This window comes from Amblyomma mixtum, chromosome 8, assembly GCF_055824585.1.
Source record: "Amblyomma mixtum isolate Tamu chromosome 8, ASM5582458v1, whole genome shotgun sequence".
Classification (NCBI taxonomy): Eukaryota; Metazoa; Arthropoda; class Arachnida; order Ixodida; family Ixodidae; genus Amblyomma; species Amblyomma mixtum.
In genome coordinates this window covers 127,385,262-127,404,267 of record NC_143019.1, presented here as the reverse complement: position 1 = coordinate 127,404,267, position 19,006 = coordinate 127,385,262, and the positions used below count along the sequence as shown (strand labels likewise).

Genomic DNA, 19,006 nt, shown 5'->3' with positions numbered 1-19,006 from the left:
TATGAGCTAATTGGCATTACGTTTTTTTTTTAAAAAACCCACACAGACCAGGTACGAAAGGAGGAACAGACATATCAATAGCCACAAGCGTGTTTAATTATAAACCGCATAATTCACACATAAAGCTAGGGAAGGGAGGAAAAAGAAAGCGAAACAAAAGAAGTTACCCCAGGCATGTCCGAAAATGCTGTAGCCACTCATCGACCACCCTGCATAAGAAAGACGCCAAAATGACGAAGGTTCTTGGAATGCGATTTGTGTCCCCAAGTTTGTTTTCGTGAAAACTGAAAGACATATTTCACTCATACTGTGTTTGGTGCATTCTCCTTGCAGCTGTAATTGCTACGATGCCTATGCTGTGCATGGCGGACATCGAGCACCTGTTATCGCCCGGCTGTTGGGCTCAAGTGGCGATTGTCCTTGCCAGGGTCTTAGCAATCACGCTGACAAGTGTCGTGCTACTCATCGTAATCCTATTGTGGGCTGCCCGGAAGATCCACTCGAAGACTGTGAAACAGCTCAAAGACGTGCCGCAGATACGGCAGCACTTCCCTTTCCAACACCTGTGGATCATGACGAAGGCCTGCTATCAGCCGAACTTCCCGGTTGGATTTAGTACCCGTGAGTTGCCGCTCCGATAACGCTCCTTTATCGACGCCTGTTTCATTGTGCTGGAATGAGATATTTTTTGTGTTTTCTTTGGTGAACAAAACAGAGTGATGACTTGTTGGGCACACATATTTTAGCGAAAAAAAACTCGTTTTCGAGTAATTGAAACGAGCAGTAATTGTGTCGCTTCTTGGTGAACACCTCAACCGCGCCGTGAGAGGGGAGCAAGGTGGCAGAGAACAAAAAAGAATTCGGAGGGCACTTAACACAGCTTACGTGCTGTATAGGCTTAGCATCGAGTTTATTCATATTCACTAAAAGGAAAGCTGGCGGCCTTGCACTTCATCCATCATGTACACCCGAGGCATGCCGGGAAGACAGCGACTTCGAATTGACATCTGATCGCTTGTTTACTGTGCTATGGGTTGGTTTTTCACTTTCATTCTCACTGATGTTTGGGGCACTTTGTGGTGGTTTAAATATCCAGCTACGCAGGCAGTGCATTTGAGATGCGAAGTGCCCGAAGATGCTCGAAGCTGAGCTCAGTATCCGGACTTCAGGCCTAACGGACTTCAGGCATGCTAGGCCTGAAGTCCGTTAGCCCTATCACTTGGAGCCATTTGCCCAGCAAGCTGGTTTTATCCAACAGAGGGCTGTGCTACCTGGGCATTGAAAGGTGAAAGAAGGACGAAATTTTTTTTGCGTATTGAGAGCTTAGTGATTTGCTGCTGTGGCGATCCTGCACATTTATCGTATCAGTCTCGGAGACACTTACCTTTGAAAACCGCAAAGTACTTCGACAAGCGCAGCTTATACTAGCAATACTCATCGAGGATTTCATCTGCTTAATTTATAATCTGGCCGTGGTCGTGCTTTGCATGCAGGAACGACGTCCACTTCATGAACTAATTCATGCAAATACCGCATGTGTCACTTGTCAGCATGAACACGGTCGTCACGTGCGAGTAGGGGAGGTTTCAGCTTTCTAATTCATGCTTTTCTTGGCAAAATGCAAGCGCAGCGCCAGGACAAGGTGAGAGCCGGCACTGAGCACATGGAGACTAGTTTCTCATTATAAAGTGAGGGTTCGTGCAACTTTCCTATGTCAGGAGCCATAACCTATGCACGAACAGAGGGCGCGAACCCGCAATTACCAAGGACACCAATGAAACGTTTGTTTTTCGCAACGCGAAAACGGAAGCTTCTATAGTGTACTATTTTAAGCACTAACAATTTTTAAAAGAATATAATTGTTGCGATAAGTGTGTCCGTTCAAAACTCAAAATTATTTTTCATGGTTAGATCTATTTGGCAGCAGAAAGAAAAAGCAATCTCTTACCCTAGGCAAATTCGGTGCTGGTTTATGCCTATCTGCTTTTATGCTAATTTATTGCAATGTACAGTAAGCATAGTTTATTACAGGACATGTTGATTCTAAAACAACGCTTCCTTGCGATAGATGTATTGCGAAAATGTGTATTTCTGCCGTCGCAATTATTTATTAGGACTAACGCTAGCCAAGCCAATTACAATGCCGCTGTCTTCCTGGCATTCATTCGCACGGTGGATTAAGTGCCCATTATGAAACTCGCATAGACACTGGAGCTAGCTTTCTCTCTAGGTGGTGTTCAGAAACTCTATGAGCACTAGTGTGTCATCGTGAGCGTTCGACCTCAAAGAAGAGCTAGCGTTCGACCGTAGGTGTCGAGCGCTTTTCTTCAGAGTGCCCAGCATACAGACCTCGCTTCATGCTACGTCAAATGCGCGGCGCGCCAATTCAGGCAATCATTGTGCGTAACAACATAACGGTCGCATTGCATCGAAGCCGCAGGAGCGAGACAATCCTCTTTTCCGGCAAATGTGATAACGACCCACGCCTTAAGCGCAGCGGAGGGGACTTTGTCTGAACCCTCCAATTTATGTACTCGGGGAAACAAGGTGGGGCATAAAACTAAACTTAAATCCTTCGGCATAGGATTTACATACGCTTCCCTGTTCCTACCTTCCCTTGTGCAGAGGTTTTTGGGCCATGAGCAGCCTTGAGTTCGATCTTTTAATTTTGAAGCTGGCAACAGTATGGAGGCTTCCTGGGTGCAGAGTTACCAGGCATGAACCTCCTGCCCATCGCCAAGTGTGAAAATGAATGCAGTCTATTCTGAGGAGAGAACAGGGTGCCAGTGAGAAAATAAGGCACTTGTTCCAATGCCACAATGATATGATTATCATCTCTGTTCCCCTGTCCTTCGCAGCAACGCCATGCAATATGTTATTGCGGACCTGTGTTCAAGATTAAGACGATCATTAAACATTTCGAAATATTCTTGTATCAGCACTTCTCATTTTACCTTTATATATTAGGACCGCTTCCTCTAATCTTTTTTCTTCACATTTCACGCAAAAATAGCACAAACAGGCTTTGTAGAAAGTAACCAGGCTCCATTGTTTGCTTCTCATTCGTATAACAGAGCCCTCATACTTACCTAAAGGTCAACAAGTTCTTTGAAGGTGAGAACAGGGGTTCTTTTTATCATACATAAATTTAGAGCTTGAGGGCTGGCATAATAGCTTTAGTATAAGACTGAGAATAAAATGTGCAGCCTTGTTACTTTTGACAAAGACTGTACATGGGTTAAACTACGTATTCACTTTCGTGCTTTGGTGTGTCATTTCTGTGGGAGGCCGCAAAAGTTACCAAAATTTATTATTAGCCTTTTGCGCTGCTTCTTGGCTGGGAAATTGTGTCGCAACTGATGAACACGTCGAAAAAAAAAGAAAGATTGTTAAATTGCACTCTTTACGAGATGGAAAAATAAGCATCCGCAAAGAATGAAAGAAGGTGTTGACCGCTGTTCACGCTGCAGTTCTGCGCTGCATCTTTATTTACCTGCATGTGCCGGCTTTCCTGTGAACAGTCTTTCACCAAAGCTATTCACAAAATTTCCCGTCTAGAAATTCTACCGTTATAATCACCAATAGACTGACTCCATTTTCTGCCTCCTTTCTGTTTCAGTGGTCTTTGCTGCAACCTCGGGACTTCATGCTACTTTTCAAAACTACGGACGGTACCTTATCTACCTTGGCTTCAGGCCTTGGTTAGATGTCTTTAAGGCAGAGTACGTCGAGGTAAAATGTTCATTGAGTACGCATGTGCATGCTTAAGTCTCTCTCAGGTTTATCTTGCTTAGAGACGCTGTTCGCGGTGTATATTGCGCACTAAAGAGTGTGTTATTGTTTCGACATTGAGAAACAGACATTAACAAATTGCGGTAAACGGTTCACTTGATATGAGCTTAAACCTTCGTGACAAAATTATAGCCTCACTACCGCGCAGGTTCAAACAACACTTGCATTCCAAAAGCCTAACAAAGGTAAACCTCGTATTCTACTTTTCTAGTGTTGTATGACTTCCTCTACTCCTTAAAACCTCCTTCATGTACCCATGGACTCCACAACGCGTGTGACCTGATCAAGCCATAAAGCATAGTGCTGCCTTAGCCAACATCAACACAATAACCGTTCGCAAGAAAGGGCTTTGTGTGTTCCGTAAGGAACGCCAAAGGGGAACTATTCTTCGAGGCAAAAGCAGCACACCAAGCGAGCACTGCATAAAACACAACACAAGAGCTCACTACTGCCAACTGTATCAGTTTATTTCCAAAAGCGATATATACCAACTAAGAAATAAAAGAAACGGGATCGAAAAAACCTCATGGTCCGTCAGCTAGCATAAACTTGATAGTCCACACTCCTTTCGCGCTTCGTGGAAAGTCTACGAGCATAGACATCGAAGCTCTTTTCTTACTAGAATAGATGGCTTTCTGACATATTTGTTAGCATGCAGTCTATGCTGATGGCCTACTACGCGCAACTTTCGAACTCTTTCTCGAGCGAACTTGGGCTCGCAGTCACAAACAACACGGCGGCGCAAAAGGAGCAAATGTGTTCACGGGCTGTCGAATTAAATTAAAGAATTAAAGAGTCAAGGCACTGTGAAAAGGACGAAGAAAAAAGAAGGTAACAAAAACAACCATAGTAAACCTTCCCGTCAACATACCGCGAACGAAAAGCAAGAGCATTTAGGACACGTCTTAATGAATTGCATGGAGTGCGTGTTCACTTCAAATACTTTATAAATAATTAACAAATTAGTTTTTTCTCGAAATGAGCCGAATCCAGAAACCGAAATTAAGGCAACATTTGCTGTAATTGAAGGCTCATACATGACCCTTACTTTTACAACTCCGAGGACAGACGGGTGCTATTAACACCCAGAAAAACGTAGCGGCAATTTTATGTAAAATCAAAAAATGACCCATATCATAGATTCTACCAGGTGTACCTGTCCGCTGGCAAACTGCGAACCTGAGGAAATACCACTGTGATGTCAGTGCTAGCGACATAAGGTCGCTATTCGCATTTGCTTGCTTGGGTTGAAACACAGCAAACTACTCATTGCACACAATAAACGCTGTGATTGTTTTTGGTGTGATCACGACATAGTCTTTTTTAAGCACTATTTTGGCAACCAGACCTTGAAAACAACTGTGGAAATAATGTTTTCGGAACAGTACTAGGTCAAATCCAGAGTTTCACATTGAAAACAGTCGTATTAAATTTTTTGATGTTCATTCTAATTATGCGCATAATTTTCCTTTACACAGTGGTGTAGAGTTGGTGTAATCTGAAAACAACTAGCGCAAGAAACGGGACGAGAGAAGGACACGCCACGAGCGCTACTATCAAGCAAGACTTTATTGCAACGGGGCAATAAATAGGAACGTTGCACGCGCAAAAACAAACAGAAAACAGAATTACCAGCTATCTAAGAAGGCTATCTGTTTATCCAGCAAAGTAACACAGGGAGCACTAATACAATCTTCGCCGCCTTTGCTGATTGCGAGGGGCTCTGTAATTTATCGCGTGAGATTTACCCTGTGATTCTTCGAAAGCTTGCAGTGACGCAGGTCGCGCTAACACGCGCCTTCTTGGAAATTACGGCGATGCAGCGTGAGGGTGCTCTTGGGGGCCGAAGTTCTTGGCAGCTCCAACTCCGAACATTGCGCCAATATTCTTCAGCTTAAGCGCAAACGCATGGACCTAGACAACCGCCACCACAGTACCTTTTTCATTTTGTTTCATGGCCAGTTTACGACACAATTCGGCCAAAATATTTTCAGACAGGCTTCGAAGAAGGTGCTCGGGGAACCCTGCCGGCCTCAGCCGGATTACCGGGGCATCAAATCTGGCTTTCAGCTCATGGCGAGGGGACCTGCTGAGGGCATTTTTCATAGCAGTGATCGCTATAAGACGCTTAATCAGTTTGGAGTGAGCAGAGGGGTAAGGTAGGAAGCCTTTCTGGGAGCTGGGCGCATACCTCCATCAAATATTGCCGCGAGTCTGTGTAGTGTTTGTTTGTTCATTCTCCAAAGCTGCCAGCACGCTAATTTATCGCTTTGTTTGTGATGCAAGACCCCACCATATTTATCTCGATTGATCGCATCCAGGCGGCGCAGATTATACGTTGTTCCAAAACGTTGTAGTAACTTTGCAAAGTGTATCCAGAAAGTTCGCTATCAGCTTTAAATGGAGCACGGCCGAGAGGGGCGGACATTCTGTTCGGCGACCACCGAGCTCGCCTGTTGCTACCCCGCCGCCGAGTCATTCAGTTCTTTGCGGGCGCAAGTCACTCCAGATTAAGAGTTTCGTTTAGAAGCCATTATCGCTGTTTTCCTGCTCGTCGAAGTGCAGCCACCACTACGAGCCACCTGCTGGAGGTGCTGGCCTTCTATCCTGCTATGCCCCCGGCAATGGAACCTGGCACAGTCGACGCCCCTCATGCTTCGCCAGCCCCGCGAGCCACCGACTTTGCATGGAGAACCGCAAAAAGATATAGAAGACTGTCTGGGCGTGCACGAACGCGTGGGAGCGCTGAACGCCTGTGACGACAGCGGCAAGCTTCGTTACGCTTATTTCGCATTGGACGGCCCTCCCAGATATTGGTTTGAAAACCAGGAACCTTCCCTCACGACCTAGGCGACCTTGAAAAAGCGGCTACTTGGAATACTGGAATATTCGCTAGCGTCGTACGGTAAGGAACACTTACGCACTTACGAATTCAACACTCAAGCGAGACCGTGAGTGCGTATGTGTAAGAAATGAAACGCCCTTTCCGGTGCGCCAACTCTGACAAGACTGAAGAAAAGAAGCTCACCTTTCTTATGCGCGGCGTAAAGGAGCAACTCGTCGCCGGCCTGATTCGGAATCCAAAAACCATTGCAAAGTTCGTTGTCGAAGCTACTACCGTCGAAAAGACGCTTGACGCCCGTAGTCGTCAGAACAGCCGACCACATCAAGTGCTGAAGGCAAGCCCTTCAGATGATACTCCTGCAAGCGGGGATAATCTGCGAGATCTAATTCCCGAAACTGTTCGGAAAGAACTTCGCCGACAGCTGCCATCGCCAACGCAGCATACTAAAGTGGCGTCTGCAACAGAAATCATCCATGAAGAAGTACAGCATGCGCTGGTTCCCCGGCAACACAGATACCACCGGAGCCTGAAGCCATGACCTACGCCGCCGTACTACGCAGCCGCGCGCACCGACGAGACCCCTCAAACCCTCTTCGACGGGAACCAGCTCTGCAATAACGACGCCCCGTAGCTAACGCACTTCCACCTTACTTGCGACGCAACGGTAATAGAAAAGGCGACGAGTGGAGGATTCCCAACAACCGCCCACTGCGCTTCCATTGTGGCTATGTCGGGCATATACTTCGCCACTGCACGTACAGACGCATCGGGTTGCAGTGTTTCTCCATCAATGTCCCACGACCGCTCCTCTGCCAGCGACCACGACCTGCGCAGTGGGGAGTACGTACCGTGTGGGAATCCTGGCTTTGCGCCGTCGCCTTTGCGCGGCTGTGCCGGCCGCCCGCGTTGTTTCTCCTCTTTCCCTTGCTCCCGCCTCAGGCGGTGGAGAGGCGGCTGGGTGACTAATCACTGTCATTTAGCCACAGCTCCGCCCCGGCTCCCCAAGGGCCTTTGCCATTGGCGCCTTTTGGCGGGAATTCGGGACCCCGCTTTGGGCGGCCGCGCGCCGCGCGACCGTCCGAGCGGGGCCCAGAGAGAGAGATCCCTCCGAGACAGCGTAAGGTGCGTACGTTACTGTTTGTCCGTGCCGGCCTTTGCCGTTCGGACCAGTGCTCACTCGAGCTCGCCCGCACGTGTCCTCTGACCTGCAGCGGCTCGAGCCTGTCCAGCGGGGTCCAGCGACCTCAGACAGGCGTACCTTGCGTTGATTGCCCACTCTCTCTCGCAACCGGCCCAACGGTCGACACGAGAGAGAGATCACAGCACTGCCGCGGGGACATTCTCCTGCAGCGGCGTGTTAGCGGCGCGCATTACTCTGGTCGCGTCGTGCGCGCAGCGGAGCCTTGCTCCTCGCGCGCCCCCGGGACGGGGTGACTATTGAGTGTTTGTGTACCTGCTGAAGGACGACGTGAATAAACGTCTCCTTTGTGAACTTGGAGGCCTATTTCTTTGCGGCGAATCGCTCTCCTCCCAGCGGAGGTTGAGTGCGCTGCATCGGTGTCCCAGTGGTGTGTGGTGACGGCTGATCGGGGCCCTTGGCTCGCGCGAAGCTCGAACCCGCGGTGGGTGGTGGCCTGTGTCCACTTAGAAACCCACAACTGGCGCCCAACGTGCTAAGTCATTGGCGCTTACGCCTTTGATGGCACATCAGCCGAGCAGGTCGCCTTGCCGATCACGCTTGCGCACCATGTCTACCCCCAGCGGGGCACTCGGCAGCTACATGTCGGCTCCCTACGGAGTTGTAGCGTCGTTTGATCCGCTGGCTGCTGTTCCTTCGAATAGCTAGACACCGTGGTTGGCCGCGGCCCCCATTGGGGTTTACGGCGGCACAACCCAAAATGTCGACCACGCGGCTCCCATTGGAGCTGTATCGGGAGCACCCTGCGGTGCATCCGCTGGTCACATGCCTCAGCTGTGCATGCTTTGCGCCCAGTGCGAAAGCAGTTCGTGTCACGCTGCCGCAACCGGCAGTTTCGAACAGCAGCAGCCGTGCCCCGCGAGCAGTCAAGTCTGCTCTGGGAACGGCGAGGCGCTGGCCCGGTTCCCTGCGGAAACCGCGCCGCTCAACGAACTAGGAGCCTTGCCTCCCTCGTTCGTGCAGCCCGCCCAAGCCTCCACTGAGGCAGGGGTGCAGTGCGCTCAGTTGGCTGATGCGGCTCCGCGAGCCTGCGGGTCGGCTGGCGCGCTGGGCTCTCCTGATACAGCATTACGACTTTTCCGTGCAGTGTCGAAAGGGGAGCACAAACGTGGTAGCTGACGCGCTATCCCGTGCCCCACTCGCCAGCGGCGCCTTGACGCCTGTAGGCGGAGGGGGCGAAACAGCGGACGAGCCGCCGGGCGGCAAGGAGGGGGAGCCCGCAAACGGGTTAACCCATTCCGCTAACCAGACAAGCAGCGCTTCGCAAAGCGGACGAGAGGCAAAGCTCTTCGTGAGCGCCTCGGAGTTGCCGACGCGAACGGAAATTTTGGCTGCAAACCTGAGTGGGGACGAGACCATGCTCCCCTCTGGGATGACTGGAATCGTTTTCAGCCGTAAGAGCTACTGAAAGCCCAGCAAAATGACCCCTTTTGTCGCGAGGTGAGCGACGGTCTCAGGGAGACGGAGCGCCGTGACGCTACTTGTATTGTAGCGGGCGCAGGAGGGGCAGAAGCCAGCGTGTGTCGCGGCGAACCCCGGGGAGTCATATTTGCTGGACAATGACGGGCTCGTGCTGAAATACATAGCCACCGATGACGAGTCCATCGACCCGTTCAAGGTGGTTATCCCCAAAAGTCTGAGAGGCGCACTTTTGCGATTCTCTCATGACGAACCACTGGCCGGTCATCTGAGTGGCTCCAAAGTTTTTGCAAAACTGAGTCATTCGGTGACGTGGCCTGGCATGAAGCGTGACATTTTCCGCTATTGCCGTTCCTGCCATGTCTGTCAAGCGGTGAAGTCACGGGGCGGCAAGCCGCCTGGAATGATGAAACCGTTTGACAGTGTGCGTCCGTGGCAGATGGCCACCTGCGATTTGATGGGGCCTTTCCCCAGGAGCAAGCAGGGGTTCAATGACCTGAAGGCCTACGCGTCACGGTCTGACGAGCTTGTGCCGGTACCCATTGGTATCAAAGGCAAGCGCAAAGGCACAACTGGTGCTGCGGAACGCAAGCGTACGGAGCACCGGTACAATCTGAGGCGACGGTCACCGGTGTGATTGATGCCGGACGGCGGACTTTTCCGCAACCGAAGGCAGGCAGCCTCAGCTAGCTGGCGAGCTTTCTCGTCAGGCCCTACCTAGGCGAAGCACGGTGTGTTATTTTTTTTTTGTTTTTGCAGCATGCTCAGTTCCAGCCTTGTGTGTTTATCAGTTTATTTATTTGTTTTGTTTAGTCAGTTTTTAGCCACTTTCGTTTCCAGCTTGTTCGTCGGTTTTCGTTCTAACGTACCGAGATGTACATAGGTAACATGCGTCTGCGTTGTCGTTCAGTTTTTTTTTTAACCAGACTTGTACATATGTATACTTCAGCCGCTCTCTCTTGCGCTTATCTTTTGAAGCGCAGAGTTTGCCTGTCGTTTGTACGGCGCCTTTTCTCATTTCCGGCCCGACTGTGGGTGGTTGGCTCGTTAAGGAGCCGTGTGTCGCGGTGCGAGTTTTGTGCGGCCCGTATGGAGGGGAAGTTGGCGGGGCGTTTGGGGCGATGGGGGGGCGGAAAGTGCACCCTTTGACCCTCGCCGCGGCGCCTCTGGACGCTTCTGATGAGGGGATCGTTGTCGCCGACCAGCGTCCGCGTACGTGCCGGTGTATGCGTGGTTGTGGATGTGACTGTGTGCGCGCGTAACCATGAACCAAGGCGACGCCTGTGAGTTGTGCCGCTGTGCTTCTGCGTGAGCGCGAGGATGAGAAGGACCCCTCGCTGTGGACAAGGTTACACATCTGGACGCCGCCGAACGTCCTCGCCCGTTTCAGCCGGCGTGATGGGGGGGCACTAACTGTCTTGTGCCCGAACGTGATGTCGTGTCCAAGGGCGCGAGGTCAGTGCTCTGCCCCGGCCCCGTCGTCATCAACGCACCCTACATCAACGGAAAGAAGACCGCCATCAGTCGTCGGCCCTCCCAACCCGTTCAACTTGAAGCCTGCGAGCGGTGAGTCGCCGACCGGCCCACTGGGCCGCGCCATCGAACTTTGAGGCTGACATCTACCTGTAACATAGCTGTACAGTTCTATTCACATCTCCTTGTGAACCGTGTATATAATCTGCAAGCTGTTTTGATTTACTGAAGCGTATGCAAGTGTTGTTTGCCTTTGTTTTCCCTTTGTTTGTGTGTTTTTGTTTTGTTCTGGCTGGAACTGAAGTGTAGCTAGTTTTTTTGTGTATTCATTTCTTTATTCTGGAACTGAAGAGGAGCTAGTTTTTTTTGTATTCATTTCTTTATTTTGGAACTGAAGTGTAGCTAGTTTTTTTTGTGTATTCATTTCTTTATTTTGGAACTGAAGTGTAGCTAGTTTTTTTTGTGTGTATTCATTTCTTTATTTTTGGAACTGAAGTGTAGCTAGTTTTTTTTTTGTGTATTCATTTCTTTATTTTGGAACTGAAGTGTAGTTTTTTTTGTGTATTGATTTCTTTATTTTTGGCCGCGTGCTTTGCCGATGGGTAGGAGGGCATTTAAGGAGAGGGGGATGTGGGAATCCTGGCTTTGCGCCGTCGCCTTTGCGCGGCTGTGCCGGCCGCCCGCGTTGTTTCTCCTCTTTCCCTTGCTCCCGCCTCAGGCGGTGGAGAGGCGGCTGGGTGACTAATCACTGTCATTTAGCCACAGCTCCGCCCCGGCTCCCCAAGGGCCTTTGCCATTGGCGCCTTTTGGCGGGAATTCGGGACCCCGCTTTGGGCGGCCGCGCGCCGCGCGACCGTCCGAGCGGGGCCCAGAGAGAGAGATCCCTCCGAGACAGCGTAAGGTGCGTACGTTACTGTTTGTCCGTGCCGGCCTTTGCCGTTCGGACCAGTGCTCACTCGAGCTCGCCCGCACGTGTCCTCTGACCTGCAGCGGCTCGAGCCTGTCCAGCGGGGTCCAGCGACCTCAGACAGGCGTACCTTGCGTTGATTGCCCACTCTCTCTCGCAACCGGCCCAACGGTCGACACGAGAGAGAGATCACAGCACTGCCGCGGGGACATTCTCCTGCAGCGGCGTGTTAGCGGCGCGCATTACTCTGGTCGCGTCGTGCGCGCAGCGGAGCCTTGCTCCTCGCGCGCCCCCGGGACGGGGTGACTATTGAGTGTTTGTGTACCTGCTGAAGGACGACGTGAATAAACGTCTCCTTTGTGAACTTGGAGGCCTATTTCTTTGCGGCGAATCGCTCTCCTCCCAGCGGAGGTTGAGTGCGCTGCATCGGTGTCCCAGTGGTGTGTGGTGACGGCTGATCGGGGCCCTTGGCTCGCGCGAAGCTCGAACCCGCGGTGGGTGGTGGCCTGTGTCCACTTAGAAACCCACAACTGGCGCCCAACGTGCTAAGTCATTGGCGCTTACGCCTTTGATGGCACATCAGCCGAGCAGGTCGCCTTGCCGATCACGCTTGCGCACCATGTCTACCCCCAGCGGGGCACTCGGCAGCTACATGTCGGCTCCCTACGGAGTTGTAGCGTCGTTTGATCCGCTGGCTGCTGTTCCTTCGAATAGCTAGACACCGTGGTTGGCCGCGGCCCCCATTGGGGTTTACGGCGGCACAACCCAAAATGTCGACCACGCGGCTCCCATTGGAGCTGTATCGGGAGCACCCTGCGGTGCATCCGCTGGTCACATGCCTCAGCTGTGCATGCTTTGCGCCCAGTGCGAAAGCAGTTCGTGTCACGCTGCCGCAACCGGCAGTTTCGAACAGCAGCAGCCGTGCCCCGCGAGCAGTCAAGTCTGCTCTGGGAACGGCGAGGCGCTGGCCCGGTTCCCTGCGGAAACCGCGCCGCTCAACGAACTAGGAGCCTTGCCTCCCTCGTTCGTGCAGCCCGCCCAAGCCTCCACTGAGGCAGGGGTGCAGTGCGCTCAGTTGGCTGATGCGGCTCCGCGAGCCTGCGGGTCGGCTGGCGCGCTGGGCTCTCCTGATACAGCATTACGACTTTTCCGTGCAGTGTCGAAAGGGGAGCACAAACGTGGTAGCTGACGCGCTATCCCGTGCCCCACTCGCCAGCGGCGCCTTGACGCCTGTAGGCGGAGGGGGCGAAACAGCGGACGAGCCGCCGGGCGGCAAGGAGGGGGAGCCCGCAAACGGGTTAACCCATTCCGCTAACCAGACAAGCAGCGCTTCGCAAAGCGGACGAGAGGCAAAGCTCTTCGTGAGCGCCTCGGAGTTGCCGACGCGAACGGAAATTTTGGCTGCAAACCTGAGTGGGGACGAGACCATGCTCCCCTCTGGGATGACTGGAATCGTTTTCAGCCGTAAGAGCTACTGAAAGCCCAGCAAAATGACCCCTTTTGTCGCGAGGTGAGCGACGGTCTCAGGGAGACGGAGCGCCGTGACGCTACTTGTATTGTAGCGGGCGCAGGAGGGGCAGAAGCCAGCGTGTGTCGCGGCGAACCCCGGGGAGTCATATTTGCTGGACAATGACGGGCTCGTGCTGAAATACATAGCCACCGATGACGAGTCCATCGACCCGTTCAAGGTGGTTATCCCCAAAAGTCTGAGAGGCGCACTTTTGCGATTCTCTCATGACGAACCACTGGCCGGTCATCTGAGTGGCTCCAAAGTTTTTGCAAAACTGAGTCATTCGGTGACGTGGCCTGGCATGAAGCGTGACATTTTCCGCTATTGCCGTTCCTGCCATGTCTGTCAAGCGGTGAAGTCACGGGGCGGCAAGCCGCCTGGAATGATGAAACCGTTTGACAGTGTGCGTCCGTGGCAGATGGCCACCTGCGATTTGATGGGGCCTTTCCCCAGGAGCAAGCAGGGGTTCAATGACCTGAAGGCCTACGCGTCACGGTCTGACGAGCTTGTGCCGGTACCCATTGGTATCAAAGGCAAGCGCAAAGGCACAACTGGTGCTGCGGAACGCAAGCGTACGGAGCACCGGTACAATCTGAGGCGACGGTCACCGGTGTGATTGATGCCGGACGGCGGACTTTTCCGCAACCGAAGGCAGGCAGCCTCAGCTAGCTGGCGAGCTTTCTCGTCAGGCCCTACCTAGGCGAAGCACGGTGTGTTATTTTTTTTTGTTTTTGCAGCATGCTCAGTTCCAGCCTTGTGTGTTTATCAGTTTATTTATTTGTTTTGTTTAGTCAGTTTTTAGCCACTTTCGTTTCCAGCTTGTTCGTCGGTTTTCGTTCTAACGTACCGAGATGTACATAGGTAACATGCGTCTGCGTTGTCGTTCAGTTTTTTTTTTAACCAGACTTGTACATATGTATACTTCAGCCGCTCTCTCTTGCGCTTATCTTTTGAAGCGCAGAGTTTGCCTGTCGTTTGTACGGCGCCTTTTCTCATTTCCGGCCCGACTGTGGGTGGTTGGCTCGTTAAGGAGCCGTGTGTCGCGGTGCGAGTTTTGTGCGGCCCGTATGGAGGGGAAGTTGGCGGGGCGTTTGGGGCGATGGGGGGGCGGAAAGTGCACCCTTTGACCCTCGCCGCGGCGCCTCTGGACGCTTCTGATGAGGGGATCGTTGTCGCCGACCAGCGTCCGCGTACGTGCCGGTGTATGCGTGGTTGTGGATGTGACTGTGTGCGCGCGTAACCATGAACCAAGGCGACGCCTGTGAGTTGTGCCGCTGTGCTTCTGCGTGAGCGCGAGGATGAGAAGGACCCCTCGCTGTGGACAAGGTTACACATCTGGACGCCGCCGAACGTCCTCGCCCGTTTCAGCCGGCGTGATGGGGGGGCACTAACTGTCTTGTGCCCGAACGTGATGTCGTGTCCAAGGGCGCGAGGTCAGTGCTCTGCCCCGGCCCCGTCGTCATCAACGCACCCTACATCAACGGAAAGAAGACCGCCATCAGTCGTCGGCCCTCCCAACCCGTTCAACTTGAAGCCTGCGAGCGGTGAGTCGCCGACCGGCCCACTGGGCCGCGCCATCGAACTTTGAGGCTGACATCTACCTGTAACATAGCTGTACAGTTCTATTCACATCTCCTTGTGAACCGTGTATATAATCTGCAAGCTGTTTTGATTTACTGAAGCGTATGCAAGTGTTGTTTGCCTTTGTTTTCCCTTTGTTTGTGTGTTTTTGTTTTGTTCTGGCTGGAACTGAAGTGTAGCTAGTTTTTTTGTGTATTCATTTCTTTATTCTGGAACTGAAGAGGAGCTAGTTTTTTTGTATTCATTTCTTTATTTTGGAACTGAAGTGTAGCTAGTTTTTTTTGTGTATTCATTTCTTTATTTTGGAACTGAAGTGTAGTTTTTTTTGTGTATTGATTTCTTTATTTTTGGCCGCGTGCTTTGCCGATGGGTAGGAGGGCATTTAAGGAGAGGGGGATGTGGGAATCCTGGCTTTGCGCCGTCGCCTTTGCGCGGCTGTGCCGGCCGCCCGCGTTGTTTCTCCTCTTTCCCTTGCTCCCGCCTCAGGCGGTGGAGAGGCGGCTGGGTGACTAATCACTGTCATTTAGCCACAGCTCCGCCCCGGCTCCCCAAGGGCCTTTGCCATTGGCGCCTTTTGGCGGGAATTCGGGACCCCGCTTTGGGCGGCCGCGCGCCGCGCGACCGTCCGAGCGGGGCCCAGAGAGAGAGATCCCTCCGAGACAGCGTAAGGTGCGTACGTTACTGTTTGTCCGTGCCGGCCTTTGCCGTTCGGACCAGTGCTCACTCGAGCTCGCCCGCACGTGTCCTCTGACCTGCAGCGGCTCGAGCCTGTCCAGCGGGGTCCAGCGACCTCAGACAGGCGTACCTTGCGTTGATTGCCCACTCTCTCTCGCAACCGGCCCAACGGTCGACACGAGAGAGAGATCACAGCACTGCCGCGGGGACATTCTCCTGCAGCGGCGTGTTAGCGGCGCGCATTACTCTGGTCGCGTCGTGCGCGCAGCGGAGCCTTGCTCCTCGCGCGCCCCCGGGACGGGGTGACTATTGAGTGTTTGTGTACCTGCTGAAGGACGACGTGAATAAACGTCTCCTTTGTGAACTTGGAGGCCTATTTCTTTGCGGCGAATCGCTCTCCTCCCAGCGGAGGTTGAGTGCGCTGCATCGGTGTCCCAGTGGTGTGTGGTGACGGCTGATCGGGGCCCTTGGCTCGCGCGAAGCTCGAACCCGCGGTGGGTGGTGGCCTGTGTCCACTTAGAAACCCACAACCGTCAAGCCGTCTGTTCCCCTCCCCTTTGCCATTCAACACACATTTAACATAACCATGCCGCATCTGCGCCACGGCTGTCCAAAGAAGGTCCCCTAGGCCCCCTAGGGGAAAATAAAGAAAGCAACCTTTGGAAGTGAAGTTGCTCACGAGCGAAGCGCCGAAGATCCTGCAATGATAACGCCGCCTAAAGACGCCGCCCCCGATAAGCCGACGCCGCATACAATGACCTCGACCTCGAAGCGAAACTCGTTGAATGTTAAATTCTTCGATGTTTGTAGTGGGCCTCAATTTTTTCAATCAGCTTATCGAGGTCTTTCTTTTCTTCCTCATTTGCGAAATCTAAGGTATAGAACACCCGCCTTGCTTCTTCTCCAATTGTCACAAGAAGAGTTGCTGCCTGAAAGTCTTTAGGCTGCTTCCTTAGTCCGGTCACCGTAGAAAACAGAGTGAACTCACTTTTCCAGATGATCTAATTCTGGTAAGCGTCACCCGTACTTTCCAGTGGCTTTGGCGGTGGAAGAACCGTCGAGGCCATGCTTCTTTCTCTGGAGGGTATTAGGGGTGCAGCTGGACGAGGGGGCGGCGAAGAACAGCGGTGAACGCGGCTTGCGAAACGCGTCGCCACCCCACTTCTGACACCATGTGTACGGCCGGGAATCAGGGAACAAAGTCTGGTTATTATCAGACAAGGGGCTGCTTATATAAGGACAGGTACAAGCATCAGCATGCGCACTTGGTACCGTAAGGGCACGTGTTAACATGACAGTGCGCATACTTACAGCCGCCACCCACGAAAGCTTCGACGCGACACGCCCTAGTCACGATTCACATACCCAACAAAGCCGTGCGTGACCCGTCGCCGAGGACGACGTGCAACGCAAGAGCCAGGACATCCGACTTAAAAGTTATCGACGGCCAGAAAGATACCGCTCTAGGTAACACAGAAGCTGACTATTCGCTGATGAATGGAGTATTCGCTGCGGAGCTGAGGCAAGTCGCAACCGCTTGGGACGACCCACAAATTCGCAGCGCAGAAGACACCTCATTACCCCATTAGGACGATTCACAGTGCGGGTGACTGTCAAGGGGCATACCTGCAAGCTTCATTGTGCTACGGCAACTTCCTGCGAAGTGATCATGGGCATGGATTTCCTTAATGAACATCAGGCGATCAGCGACCTTCGAACCAAGCTCACCACGCTTTGAACGGACGAATCTATGTCTTCGATGACAATCATGGAGCAGCATGCTGCCCTGAGTACCCTGGATGAACAAGTGAGCGTTCCACCTCAATCAAGCGATCCGGAGGAACCACGGATGCCAAAACATGAAAGGTGTCATTAAAGAGAACACGAAGTTGCTTTTAGAGCCAGGAGTCGTCATCGCAAGGGGCAGTGCATATTTCCCTAATGGCTAAGCTGTATTGCTGCTGAAGAACTTCAGCTAATTATAGCGGATAATTAACAAAAGAGCCACGATTTCTCTCTTCGACGAACTATTCGACATTTCCGACGCCTTCGCGCTCTATAGATTGAGCCCCAGAAGATTCACCTAAGGGAGGTCACAAGCACGTCTTTGACATAAACGAAGCGCTGCCCCGGACCAAACAATACCCGATCCACTATCTGCTTCGAAGCTAGAGCGAGTGCTTCTTTTCATCGTCGAAGGTTCGACAAACGCCGTATGCCAAGCATCGCATTCTAACCGACGAGCGCACCCGACACCCCCGCCAAAGCCCTTACCGTGTGTCACTGCGAGAACACCAAGCTACGCGGGATCAAGTGGAAGAAATGCTTCCCGTTGTCATCCAGCTACCTAAGAGGTCCCGGGCGGCACCTGTTGTTCTCGTGAGTAAGAACGACGGCGTACTTCGATTCTGCATCGATTATCGCCGCTTGAACAACATAACGAAGAAAGAAGTCTTCCCCTCCCCCGCTTCGACGACACACCGAACCGGCTCTACAACGCCGAGTATTTCTCATCAATGTACCACAAAAGCGGCTACTGACAAATTGAGATCGATGAAAGAGATAACGAGAAGCCCGCATTCATCACTGCGAATGGCCTTTTCGAGTTAAAGGTGATACCATTTGGTCTCTGTTCCGCACCAGCCTCGTATCTACAGTGCTTGCGGGCTTGTTGTGGCACATTTGTCTGGTATATTAAGGCGGAAGCCTTTAATGTCTCATCGTTGTAAGCAGCAGTTGTCGACAGAGAATGTCACGCTTTTCAATTGGTCGAAATGGTCGTGACCTCAGAGTGCCCGAATTTCAAACGGGGCCAATTATACTTTGGCTAGTAACCATGAAACCAATTGAAGGGATCGTATAGTGAGCTCCAAGTGGGACTGAGCTTAGTTAATTGCTTAATTCCCCAATTAGCCTAATTAACCTTTCTAGTCAGGCCATATAAATAAATAAAACCGAGTAGGAAATTGGTCGAGCTCGGGAATCGAAGCCCGGTCTTAGGCGTGCGAGACGAGCATGCTATCCACTCCGCCATGCCAGCTCGATGGTTTGGAATGAACAAAGCCGCGTCTAGTGAATACGGTGTCTTCGCTCACTCCCATCCTCCTCCGTTCCTTCCGGCGAGGTTTAGGGGTTCACCGAGATATGAGAGACAGATACATTTCCTTTCCTCAAAAACCAATTTACCGATGAGCGAGGCGTAGAACCGAATGGGCGATTGCGTTCTATGGACGCCCTGGCAGCGTTGCAAGACGCTGTCGCGTTCCACACTTAGAGGCGAAGCTTAACATCTTAACCACACATCAGTGACCACACTTTAGGTCAAAAAAGTGCCCCCCTGAATTTTGACGGCTGTCCACCAAGATATGTGAGACAGGCACTGCGTAATTTCCTTTCCTCAAATACAATTTTCATTTTCTTCTTTACGGTCCCTCCTTGACTTCTTTCACTCCCACTTCCTCCCTTCCTCTACGGTGCGGTTCAGCTGTCCACCGAGATGACTGAGAATTACATTTCCTTTCCTCAAAAAGCATTGCGTTCAAAGGGCAAGGCATCGCGCCGAATGGGTGGTGGCGTTCCGTGGACTCCCTGGCAGCGCTACAGCAC

General features: G+C 52.2%; 1 protein-coding gene across 1 annotated transcript in view; it reads left to right on the top strand.

The window, feature by feature from the left end:
• Positions 1–342: 342 nt before the first annotated feature.
• The window catches only part of LOC149334265 (cytochrome P450 4c3-like), a 69,043-nt gene continuing 50,379 nt past the window's right edge, over positions 343–19,006 (top strand). Inside the window, exons 1-2 of the mRNA XM_089555102.1 lie at positions 343–621; positions 3,620–3,732. Coding sequence (XP_089411228.1) covers positions 348–621; positions 3,620–3,732 — 387 coding nt within the window. The 5' untranslated portion in view covers positions 343–347. The remainder of the gene's footprint in view (positions 622–3,619; positions 3,733–19,006) is intronic.